General features: G+C 35.6%; 1 protein-coding gene across 8 annotated transcripts in view; it reads right to left on the bottom strand.

Moving 5' to 3' along the window:
• The window catches only part of EPHA5 (EPH receptor A5), a 421,001-nt gene that overhangs the window by 63,331 nt on the left and 343,788 nt on the right, over positions 1–13,882 (bottom strand). For 3 of the 8 annotated variants that reach the window (XM_006160483.2, XM_006160484.2, XM_006160488.2), the window contains one exon: positions 5,462–5,527. The exons of the other annotated variants lie outside the window; for them this stretch is intronic. In XM_006160483.2, coding sequence (XP_006160545.1) covers positions 5,462–5,527 — 66 coding nt within the window. The remainder of the gene's footprint in view (positions 1–5,461; positions 5,528–13,882) is intronic. 8 annotated transcript variants of the gene reach the window in all.

Below are 13,882 nucleotides of genomic sequence, written 5' to 3'. Positions count from 1 at the left end.
AAAAAAAGAATGGAGAAGGGATTGTGGCATGGCCATCCTCCCTGGGGGGTGATTTCTCATTTTCTGTCTCTCCTGGCAAGCGCACACACCCTATAGCAAAAGCCTCTCAAAAATAAATAAATAAATAAATAAAATCAAAAACAGAATAACAGCTTCCAAAATAGTGTGGTAAATGTTGTATATCTTCTATTAGTGAAGTCTTATATCTTTTTAGAATGAGCTATAGGAGGAAGACTAAACAATTTCAAAAAATTCAAAGCTACATTATGGACAATTCTCAATGTTGAATTAAATTTTAAGCAATTGCAGTTCCAGTTCTGGACATGATGGCTTAAAACTAACACTGGACGCATGTGCATGTGTGTGCTACATCCCGAGAGTCAAATGGATGAGAAAGGATTGAGGAGTGGCCATGCCCCTGGGGGATTAGTCCTCACCTTCTGTCTCTCTGTCTCTCTGGCAAGTGCATGCGCCCTTATAGCAAAGATCTCTCTAAGTGATTTAGAATTTTGATATAGCAATATGTTTCATAAAGTATGACCTATGAGGATTAGGTTTCTATTTTCAAGATTTATTATAATAATGCTAGAGTAATTCCCCATTGATTTTTAACAATTTCACTGAGTTAACCATTGGATTTTGTAATCATGGCAGGCCCATGTTTTTCTATGCAAAAATTCATCAAGACTTTCCCAATGACCCAATAATATGTACTATATTCTGGAATCCCATAGTTTTTTTTATTAAAAAGAAAAGAGCTTTGGGGACCAGCAGTTGGCCAATGGTTATGTTACTGGACCCCCACAGTTTGAGTCCTGGATCCAGCAGCTTGAAACACCCCAGGCGCTTGTGCATGCCTGTCCAAAATCCCAAGAGGAGAGCGGAGGAGAAGGTATTGCAGCATGGCCATCCCCCCCTGGGGAGTGATTTCTCTCTCTCTGCCTATCGTAGTCTCTCCAGCAAGCACAAGCACCCTATAGCAAAAATCTCTCTCAAAAAATAAATAAATAAATAAAGATTTTGGAGTAGTGTGTAGTTATATTATACAGAACAAGTTGTTAATTAAAATTGAATATACGCTATCTACATGTCAGGCAACTTTCACATTTACCTGCTATGAAGCACTTTAAGTAGTGGGTCTAGAATTATCACAAAAATATGTGTTGTATTCATTCATTTTTATTCTACCTCCCTGTTGTATAAAAGAGATGAATACTTTACACACCTCATTGGGAGATAGAATGTAAGGCTTAGTAAAATAATATCTGTAAATTGTTTATGAAAATAAAAATTTTCTTTTATCAAATTTTAAGAAAATTATGGTTCCTAAGGAGAAAGAATGTAGTTTATTTAAAAATTAAGATAATGGTGTTTGAAAGTATTTCATGATCCTTTTAGCCAGAAAAATTTGTTTTGGTTTGAGTTTTTTATCTCTACATTCATTATGAGAGATTTTAATATCTGTATTATGAGATAAGCTAAAGTCATGTTTCTGAATAAAAATATTTTTACAGTGAGAAAAATAAATGTCCTTTTAAAAAAATGAAGCTGTGGCCAGTTAGGTAGTGTGGTTAAGGCAGTTGGATCCCATATGGCTTACTATGAGGTTAGAGTTCCAGACATTGCTGCTTGAAAAACACAGTAAGTGAGATGTGTTCCCAAAATCCCAAGAGGAGAATGGAGAAGGGATTGTGGTATGGTCATCCTACCAGGGGTATTTTCTCATTTTTCCTTTCATTCTCTGTAACAGGTGCATGTTTCCCACAGCAAATGAATGAAACAAAACAAAACAAAACAAAAAATGGAGCTAATATTCTAGAGATCACAGAATAGGTAAATGAACAAAATAAAACTTGAACATCTCTACCTTCAAAATAATGAACTCCTTTTCTCTTATCACTTGAACCCTCAGAAGTAGTAAATGATATAAAGAAGACTGGAAAGCATACCAACTAATGAAGGCAGGAAATAATCTGAATATGTTTGAATATAAGAAATGAAAGAAATGGGAGGCCAAATGGTGGCATAGTGGTAAAACGTGAGACTCTGCAAGGGCTGACCTACATCGGGAGGTTTCAGGTTTGTATCCAGAGACTCTTGATGCAAGCTGAGCACACAAGCACCGGGGTCTGGAGCTGGCTGAAACAGACGGTGGATTTTGGTGTCAGGACCCTATCAGGGTACTGGCTTATCTGTCTCTCTCTTGCTCATAGAAGTAATGAATAAATAAACTTAAAAAAAAAAAAAACTACTACTTTTCTCAAATATCTGCTTTGGGATCATGGACTATTTTAGATAGGCATAAGAAATATTATACTATAAACATACATTGTTTTTTATAAGCATAAACACAAGTGAATATTCAAGGATAAATGGTAACATTATTTTATAAATTGTCTTCATTAAAATCTTATTTACATTAAAACAATCGATACAACAATAAATGTTTGTAAAAATACTATTTTTTGATAAATGAAACTTATTAGAATTTTTTTTTTTAAACTAAAACAATGATTAGAACTTCAAGCCGGTATAATGGCATAAAGGCAAAGGCCATTTATAAAAGATATTCTAGCAAAAAACACGGGGATAGGGTGCTTAAAATCTAGGCATCTGAGTTTCATTCAGAGATTGTATAAAAATAACTTCTGTTACTGAGATTTCCATTAAAGCAAGGAGAATATTTGGAATATTAATATTCTGTTTATGAATGTCACAACAAAATAGGCGACTATAGTGATGAAAAACAATTCAAGATCAAAGCATCAAAGATGGCAACACATAATTACCAATTTCATCTTATAAATGGCACATCACACACTAGAAAACTAATGGAGTATGGTTTCCTGATGGGAAATATGACAGAAAAAAAAAAAAACAGAACTTTAGAGACTCACAGAAGCTTTAACTTAGCTGCAGTGCAGAACCAAGGATCTACATAAACGGAATTGAAATTACACTCTTCCAAACCCTAGATTTTCACAAGTATATCAAGGCAATGCTAAAAGCTAGTGTCCATACAATGGAAAATCATAATGTATATGATCACATTCCATTACGGTCAAAACCAATCCCACATTTATGTATGAATGAATGATCTTCCAAGAAATGAAAAGCACTGCGATTCCAAAATCTGAAGTGTCTACCAATTTCTACTCCATAATCGTAAATATGTCTGTTTACAAATGATGATGACAGTTTTCCTGGAACATTATTTACCCGGTAACTGAAAACTGTTGGTATGATTATACATAAAAAAAACTAGGGGACAAGATTTCAGCTTTCTTAGTATTTTACTGATGCTATTAGGAAAATGATTCATCTTGGCCCTTAATTTTCATCATCCAAGGTTGTTTCTTCCCCCTAAGCTTTAGTCTAACCAAACGACATCCTTTACTAAAATCTGAATAGCAACTTGAAATTATAAAATGGAAGTTCAGAAAAAATAGCAATAAAAGCATTACTGGCTTTTGTTCTTCTCTAGGCATAATTTTGGAGAACTTCCTTATTGTCTAATTTACATAAACTCAATTGAAGTTTGTTTCTTTTGTTGACTTTCCTAAGAACGTATTCATAATAAATTCTGGTTCTTCTATAAATCATTCCATAAAGACTTAGCATTTTATTGGATTCCTAAGTGTGTTTGTTGCTAAATCATTACCTTTTTTCCTTTTTTTTTTTTGCATAAATACACAGTTAAACACCTACAAATATATTCATTGCCTCCACAGTTACTAACATCATTTGAAGAAAAATATTAGGAAAAAGTTTTTATTATCTTTGGTTTCCTCATGTGCTATTTGTGAAAGAAAAATTCTGCCTTCCCATGTCCCTTTAAAAAAATTATTTATAAACCTCCTAAAGCCTACCACACAGAAGAAAAAAATATAGTTTTAAATACCAAGAATTTTAAACAAACTAAAATTAGTTTGGTCAACACTAAGTCATAGGCTCATATGCATTTACACTCCCATCAAGGTATCTTTGAGAGTTAGTTCAAGATAGGTATGGATCAGTCTTCTTTATTTCTAAAATGTAAATTCTGCTTATTCTACTTCAGTGAAAAATGATTTCATGTAGCCATACTTGAGACTAAAGTAGAATAGGTAATTCAGCAATCATAAAACAAACAATTACACTGTAAGGCTATTTAATCTATTTAATTTTTACTTTAGCCATGGCCAGATTTCAGTTTTTAGTTTGGCTTGTCACTGAAGAATTTTCTGAGCAACTTAAATAAATTGGAGCAAATCTGCACTTTTATATTAATTTCAAAACTTTTTTCTGAATACAAAACTTTTCAAGACATTGAGAAAAGAGCTCTCTGAATGATTGAGTAGTTGGGAAAGTCATGGCATATTTTTGCACAGAAAAATATGTAACAAGTTTCTCGACGACCTATATATCAATCGGTTTGTTTACTCTCTCTGGTTCTCAGATGATTGATATCCACGCCAACGCCTCTCACATGGACATGTGTGTGCGCACTCATTCACACATGACTGTTTTAATCAACAGGAATCAATTTATACCTAGCAAACACAAGTAACAATTTACAATGCTCCTACTAACCTTTACAATCTTCCAAAATGCATTTTAGATTTGTTTTTGTTCCTGTCAAATTGGTGCTTGACAATTCAACCAGTAATGCAAGGATTTATACTCTGTAATCTGAAAAGGAATTACCTGGAATATTTCACTATAAGGTAGCTCATTATTGCGTAAGAATCCCTCTAAGACTGCATAGTTCTCTGATTTTATAATCTATAATTTATAATCAGCAGTAGTTACTAACCCAGACGTACATTTGAGGTTAACATTTATCAATAAATACTATCCCATTTAGACACTGATTCCCAAAGTGTGTTTATTCTTTACTCCACCAGTATCAAAGAAGAAATATTACTTCTAGTATTGAAATAATCCAAGCTTACTAAAATGAGGTAAACCATTTTAAAACACAACAGGTAGTTTTGTTCTCAAATGCTACACGAATCCACAATGTTGTGACAATTCAAGATCCCAGTTACATTATGGTCATTCCATGGTTCTGAGAGACGGAAAAGGTGATTTCACCCTGAGAGAAGTAGCAGTCTACTTCCATGTGTGATATGGGTTTTACTTAATGGAACAACAAAAACAGTGACATGTTCGATGTAAAACGGATGCCACGATCTTAACAAAACTCTCCAGCTTAAACCAAAGCCTCGGCAAAAGGCTCCGAAGAGAGCTATGAATGCTTGACTTAGGGATGATATGCTCTATGTATAACGTTTTCTCTAAAATAATCCATCATGCCATTACTTGTTAGGATTCACCTTAGAACCCGTTTCATCCTATCTTCTCACTGTGACGGTGTCACCAGTGGGTGCACTCACTTAAAATGTACACAAATGGAGAAAGGAAAGGAATGCTGACGGTAATACATAAAGGTGGACATCACATAGGAGTGAACACTAACCATATTAGGCTTGGATGGGCAACAGCGCACAGGGAAGAAGCCCTCCCACAGCCACATTCGCAGCAACTGAAAAGCAAACAAGAGAGCCCAAGATAAGGAAGAGATCCCACGCCCTCAAATACAGCATAAAGACACTATGAATTTACTCAGGTGTCCGCTTTGCTTTTCGAAACCACAAATCCCTAAATGCATACAATTAAATTGTTTCCACAAGGCCTTTCAAAATAAGAAGCATTTTATGGACTTAAGAAATTCAGAGCTGTACTAAATTGCTATTTTCATTTGACTTAAAATAATTATTTGGTAGGAAATAGAGTGAGCCAATGTATATGAATTCATTGCATGCAAGCAATATAGAAATACAGATAAAGATTTAAGCTCATTTACATATGTCTTTCCTCAGATATTTCCTCAAAATTTACATATGGAAGATAATCTACATAGCCCTTTTAAAGTACATGATTTGCATATAGCTTACAACTTCGGAGGGAAAATAAGGTCTTGCCCATTTGACCCACTGACTGCTATTGCCAGTGATATTGCTTATCATAAATTAGCCTATTGGAAATGTATGCTTTGTATGAAATCTCCAATCACTCACAGAAGGCTACCAATTTAAATTTACATTTTCAGATTTTAAAATTATATCTCTGAATATATATTCCCAGAACTATTGCTATCTAAAAAAAGCAAACTATATATAATGCATGCACTTTTCTGGATATTGCAACACTCAAGACTCTTTTATATTTTCCACATATTCATAGTACAAATCCAGAAAATACAAAATAACTTGTCCCATGGAGTTCATTTATTAATAGAAACCACATAAACTGATGGCAGAATATAGCACAGAAGTTATCTAGTGCACTCACTTTCAAGTATTTTTTTTAAAGTATAGCATGTATAGTGTTCTTAAAGATCAGAACTGTAATGTATATTAAGTAGTGAGACCATATTACAATGAGTCTAAGCTTTTGCCTAAAGTCAATTTTAATCTTTAATTATTTAAAATACATCTAATCTATATCAAATTAAAAAATAAAATAAATATACACATCCATTTATTTGTAAATAATACTGAAGACAAAGAAGTATTTCCAAATTAAATTCTAATGGGTCTTTTTCAAAGGAAAAGTAAATGGGGTTTCATATATTTTATGTGTAGTACTGATGATTTTTTAATTTGTTTGTTCTGCTTAGTAGTGTCTGAGAATTTGGCTGTTATCAAAATGGAATTCTAATCAACAAAATTGGCTACTAAGACATTTATTTCCAATTTGTCTGTGGATTATATTTTAAAGAATGTGCCAAATTATTTTCACTATAGAGACATTAGAAGTTAGAGTTACAGTATATCAAAATATTAAAATATTCTGGAACAGCTAAAATATTTTGAGGGATATTGACATATTTCTTTAAATTACATTTATTGCATTAATACCTTAAGCAATGACTAACATATAAATTAATTTCCCTAGTGCTAATGTCTTCTTATCTTAGCACTCAGATTAAGGGTTGTGAAATGTGGCCCCACTGGTTTTTGTAACTATAGTTTTCATTACAGACATGGCATGTATGGCTTGTGAGGGCCTGAAAGGGCAAAAGACCCTTCAAAGAAAGACTGTCCTTCTTCCTTAGACTGTTCCTTGAAATGAGGATGATTTCTTGAGTTTTTTAAATTTTCTTTTAAAATTGAATTTTTTTAATGTAGCTTTCATAAATGACACTTGTAAGTTATGTGTTACTGTATTAATGACTGGCATTAATAATTGCACAATTGCCTCAATTTACCATTAATTACTAATATAGAAAGTTTACATACATGTGTTATGAAGTTCTAATTTCAAAAATCATAATACATTTTGTGTCTTTTTAATTAGTACATATGTGCACACACACACACACACACACACACACACACACACACTCATGCAATTTGCTGTAACACCAAATCCACAAATATTAAATCTGAATACTCTGTCACTTCATCTATTCTTTGAATTCTACTTTATAGCTTCGATAAATTTTAATTAAGAGATCTGAAGTCAGGGATCAGCAGTTGGTGTATTGCTTATGTCACAGGATTCCCATGTAGTCAACTGAGGTTCGAGTCCCAGACTTGGTGGCTTAAACTCACACCAGACACATGCATGTGCATGCCCAAGGTCCCGAGAGGAGAATGGAAGAGAAGGGATTGTGGCATGGCCATCTCTCCTGGGGGTCATTTCTCTCTCTCTCTGTCTTTCTGTGAAGTGCACACACCCTACAGCAAAACGCCTCTCAAAAAAAAAAAGAGAGATCTGCAATCATGTAAAAATCAAACATTTATACCTACATATTTTTCTGAATTAATGTTTTAGATTTTGTACTGACATTTGGACTTGGTTTAGAGTGGCAGAAAGAGGCTCATCCGTGGCTGGTAGGGCACTGCTGTGTTATGCTGGAGCTGAAGGCCCAGGTTCAGATTCCAGTTCCAGATCAACCTGAATTCGTGGGAGGCCCAGGCTCAGATTCCAGATGAACCTAAGCACACCGGATACATGCCTGAAAACCTTAGCTTAGCTAAGTGGGAGGCTGAGGTGGAAGGACCATGGGAATTTAAGATCCTATCGGAAATACCTACGTCTCTCTTTTCCTCTTGCTCTCTCAAAAAGAAAAGATATATTTATCATACATAAATTACGTTGGATCACTTGGTTGACTTCTTATATCTTTGCGTCTAAGTTGACAAAATACTGATAATAATGGATTTCATTTCATAGACTTTGTGAAACTAAGGTGAAAGAATATATTCACTTTGGTCAGTGTCTTACACATCATACATTTTGAGAAAAGTAGTAGCTATTACTCTTAGTAATTAATGTGACAGGTTATCCTTACCTCAGAATAACGTGTATGTTTTATAATCCGTGTGATATTACCATATTAAATATTTCAGTTTGTACTATAACTAAATAAGCAATTACATTCAGATCAATGCATGTAAATGCAGAATGGCCAATCTGATTAAAACAATAATTGCCACAAAATACATTTTCTAAGGATTTAGTGATCAGAACTACTATGCATTAAATATGCTATTAAGAGAATTAAAACCGTGTTCCTTTTCTATGCATATCTGAAATGGCATAAAATAACTATTTTATAAGAAACTCTAAGCCCAGCTGGTGATTTGATGGTTAAAGTGGCTTATTCCACATGGCTGACCATGTAGTTTGAGTACCAGAGTCAGGCTTGAAACATACACTGGGTGTGTGTGACTGTGTGCCCAAAATCCCAAGAGGTTTTCAAGAAATTGAGGAAAAGGACTCTTAATTATATCAATCTGTGTTTGTTTACTCGCTCGAATTCTCAGATGATTGATACCCACTCCAACACCTCTCACACGTGCAGGAGGAGAAGGGATTGGGGATGTTTTCTCACTCTCTCTCTCCCCCTCCCATCTCCCTCCAGCAAGTGCACAAGCCTAGAGCCAAAAAAATAAATAAATAAAATAAACAATAAAAAACAAAACAAAATACAATAACCCAAACTCTGAGAATGCTTTACAGTAACATCTCAGCACCAGATGAGATAACAAACATATTCTTTCCTTAATCATTACTCAGTTAAGTACAGGTTGAAAATGCTTACAAGCCTCTGATATAATTTAGAAATAGAAACCAAAAATGTGCTAGAAATAGCAGCCAATCTAATTCCTGGGAGCTATGGTTCCACACGGAACATCTGCATTCCCATCAGTTCTTAGCACCTGGAAATCTGTAAGTAACTGCATGCAGCTACAACAAGATCATTATTATCCAAGTTTAAAATAGTTCAGCCCTTTTAGTCTTATAATCAAAAACTGTTGGTCTTTGTTTTAACAAGATATTTCGATTTGTCCTTCAGCAGATTAAAATATGATAACGGGGGCTTTCCAAACCCACACAAGATTTACATGAAATTACTTTAGTCAGGCCTTACACAGAGTAAGTCGATCAATATATGTAAGAAGTGTGTCAATGTAAGTAAGATAACCTCCCTCCTAGGGAAGCGAGGTGATTATACCTCTAGGGAAGAAATTCTCAAAGATACCAGATCAGAGAAGCAAGACTGCAGACTGCTGGTAAAAGATGACTTAAGTTCTTAAACACCAGATCATGCACGTGGATAAGGGAAACAGGAAGATGTCAAAAGATAAATGAGTGAAAGGCAGGCGGAATCATCTCATAAAAACAGTATATGCTGATCGGACGGAAAACATTTTCGCTTTACATGTAAAAAAAATAAAGAAGGAAATGAAAAGTCTGCGTCGTTTATCCATTTGGATCTAAAACCACAACAATAACAAATGATGGTCCCCAGCCTTGGAGAAAACAAAGTGAGGCTACCGCCTTTCTTTACCCTGGGAAGATGACACGGAAGAGTGGCACCAGTCCTTTCAGAAAACGAGATTCCCACATCTGTCAAAGAGCAATAAAGAAGTTCTTGCACTTTGCCATGGTGTCGCAAGATTGTTAACGATGGTGGTGTTTGTAGTCAGACTAGACGTCACGAATGTATTCATGGCTAAATACAAAGCTCTGGGTAAATCAGTCCTTGATGAGAATAGTAAAATAATAAAAAATTATACCACTAAGGGCTGCTCTGAAGAATGAATTCCTTTATATATGCAATATCTCTGGACTGGCCCTCCGCTTGCCATCTGCACCTGAAAAGTTTTTCATTCATATTTCATATTATTAGAATAACACGGCCTTTGGACAGAGTGGTATACAAATAATAAATATGAGGCTGATCAATAAAGGAACTAAAGATCAATAAGACATTTTGTTTCAGTGAACAAAAATATATTTGTGAATCTATGAAGCAATGAAAATAAATGTAGTATACTACCAATTTTTAGTAATTAGTGTGAACAGAAGTTAATGATGGCATAAGAATATCAAACTTCTGGGAACCAGCAGTTAGCGTAATGGCTATGTCGCTGGACTCCCACGTAGTCGACCGCGGTTCGTGTCCCGGACCCGGTGGCTTAAAACTCACGCCGGGAGCGTGTGCGTGTGTGCCCAAGATCCCGAGAGGACAATGGAGGAGAAGGGATTGCGGCGTGACCATCCCCCCTGGGTGGGTGATTTCTCGCTTTCTGTCTCTATGTCTCTGTCTGTCTGGCGAGCGCACGCGCCCTACAGTGAAAATCTCTCAAAAAAAAAAAAAAAAAAAGAATATCAAACTTCTAACACTTACGTTGGAGTATTAAATGAAATAGCATTATGGGAAGAGTTTTCATTTTCTTTTATTTCAATTTGTTCAGGTTATTTTACCTTATGATATTTAGAAAATCAAACAAAGAATTTAAACTATTTGAATTTTGATGTTTATGGCAAAATACCATCATTCGTACTCTAGCAGCTTTAAGATGACTTTTAAAAATGTGACTAATATTGGGACCAGTAGATGGGCATAATGGTTATGTCACTGGACTCTCATGTACTTGACTGTGGTTCGAATCCCTGACCCAGCAGCTTAAACTCATTCTGGGCACATGTGCATGCATGCCCAAGATCCTGAGAGGAGAATGGAGGAGAAGGGATTGTGGCATGGCTATCCCTCCTGGAGAGGAGGGGATGATTTCTTGCTTTCTGTCTCTTTGTCTCTCTCTGTCTTTCTGGAGAGTGCACACACCCTACAGCAAAAATCTCTCCAAAAAAGAAAAAAAAAGTGACTAATATTTACAACAAAAGAAACTGGAACAATTTTTCACTTGTAATTAACACATAATGTAAATTGTTCTATATATTTTTTACAATAGCTCATATTGTAATACTGCAAAGTACTGAATATATATTATCACTCCCTAAATCATATGTTGAATCCTAACCTCCCACATGATGACATTAAAAAGGGGGACTTTGGGAGAGGTATATGTCAGAGGCAGAGCTTGCATGAGCGAGATCATTGCCTTACATGACATGTAAAGACTCCCTTGCCCCTTTGAAGATATGAAGAAGGCAGCAGTCTGCAAGCTAGGAAGAGAGCCCGTGCCAGGAATCCAATAAGCCAGTCTCTTTATCTTGGACTTTGCAGCCTCCAGAACTGTGAGAAATAAATTTCAGTTGTTTATTAACCACCCAGTGTATGGTAATTTGTCATAGTAGCTCAAACAGACTAAGACAAATAACTTAGACATCTGTATCTTAATTCACTACCACTCTTCTAAGATTTACAACTGATTTTTTTTTTTTCATGATGCCATGCTAAAACTCCACGGCAATCTTTGGTACAATCTGAAAAGGGGTAAAAAGTATAATGAAAATATAACTGGTACCCACACTTATTCTATATTTAAGAATAAAGCTTTGATACAAAGGCAAAACATTATTCCACCTTATCAGAGAAGATATTGCTAAGTAGTAAAAAAGGGCTTTCTTTCTGGAACCAGCAGTTAGTGTAATGGTTATGTCGCTGGACCGCCATGTAGTCGACTGCAGTTCGCATCCTGGACTGGGTGTCTTAAAACTCACACCGGGCGCGTGTGTGTGCATGCCCAAGATCCCAAGAGGAGAATGGAGGAGAAAGGATCATGGCATGGCCATCCCCCCTGGCGAGTGATTTCTCACTTTCTGTCTCTTTGTCTCTCTCTGTCTGTCGGGAGAGCACACGCGCCCTATAGCAAAAACCTATTAAAAATTAAATTTAAGAAAGGGCTTTCTTTCTTTATTTTTATGTGTGTTTTTGAGTATATCAGACAGGATGTCACATCTATGACACTGGGATTTTACACATGGAGTCTAGTCACCATACCCAAGCCCTAGTCTGGACACACTGGGATAGTACTATATAGTTATATTCAGTAATATTACTTTTCTAACTCTCCACTTCGTTCTTACTATATAACGCATTACCCTTCACCAAAGATTAGGGGTGTGCTCTATTTTACTCCCTAGGATTCTCTACCCCAAATTGTCTTGTCTGCACATAATTCCTTGGTAGAAAAATTCTGGATCTCCTAGTTTTACCTAATCAGGTTTCAATTCTGGACATCAGTGGATCTCCTAGTTTTACCTAATCAGGTTTCATGTCTGGTACTATTTTGCTTTCTCCTGTCATTCCTATTTCAAGCCTGAAGTCATTTAATATAGAGTTGAAAATTCTGGCCCTCAAAGTGGAAAAACAGCTTTCCCACGATGGGACTCATAATGCATTGTGGAGGTAAGGGGCAGGCACTGATCAGCACTTTCTATGGAACTGGAACCTCATTTTCTCCTGTAATTTTTACCGTCTCATCCATCTGTACCTGCATCTTCATCTCTTGTCTCCTACTGAGCATTTAAGAAGTATTCCTGGAGAGACCTATAATGAATGGGCTTTTCTTTCTTCCTTCACTCACTAGTTATTACCAATTTTTTTTTTTTAAATCTGACAAATGATTTTGCAACTAATTGTATACAACACTAAAACACACTTATATAAGCCTAGCCCCTTAGTGGAGCAAAAGATACCAAATTTTTATTTTAAAGTATTAAAAGATAGATGGCATAAAAATACACAATGACCCAAAGTTTACTACAGCCATGCACTGCATCATGACATTCTGGTTAACAATGGCACATACTGGCCAGTGGTCCCACATGGAACACAGGTTTCTTTCTTTTTTTAAAAGAGAGATTTTTTTTTTTTTCTAGAGGGCATGTGCACTCACTGGAGAGATAGAGACAGAAAGGGAGAAATCACTCCCTGGGGGTGGGGATGGCCAATGGCCATGTCGCAATCCCTTCTCCTCTGTTCTCTTGGGCACACATGCACATGTGCCTGAAGTGAGTTTTAAGCCACCAGATCCGGGACTCGAACCATGGACAACTATGTGGGAGTCTAGCGACATAACCATTATGCATCTGCTGGTCCCCAGAGCATAGGTTAAAGCACACAGTCTAGGTGTAGTGTATGCTATGCCATCAAGGTTTGTGTAAATATTCTATGATGTCCATACAATGGCAAAATCACCTGAAGACACATTTTTCAGTATGTGCCCCCATTGTTAAGCAACCCATGATTATATATTATTCAAATGCATGTTTAAAATAGACATTAAATCATAAAAGTGACTGTGATGAACCTTAAATAAATTATATACATTTTACAGATTTTTACAAAGCAAGCCAAAGCTCTAGACAATTTTTGTCTTAGGGACAGTCATAAATGCAGAGAAAGGAAAACTAATTCACTTTAGAATTGGAATCATAAACTCTATCTCTTACTCTGAAAACAATTTTTAAAACTTAGGAATATCAAACATAATGAAAAAAAAAGAAAAGTTGAGGTGAGATATATTTAGACTACACTTCAGCTGCATTTCCCCCCAAAGCTAGACTTTAGTGGTGATTCATTTCATTTTATCATTCTAATGGGCTAGAGATCATTACAAAACCTTAGGTTCTT

Source organism: Tupaia chinensis, unplaced genomic scaffold (assembly GCF_000334495.1).
Source record: "Tupaia chinensis unplaced genomic scaffold, TupChi_1.0 Scaffold000687_1, whole genome shotgun sequence".
Classification (NCBI taxonomy): Eukaryota; Metazoa; Chordata; class Mammalia; order Scandentia; family Tupaiidae; genus Tupaia; species Tupaia belangeri.
Note: the sequence above shows the minus strand (reverse complement) of the source record. Positions and strands in the feature narration are given on the sequence as shown.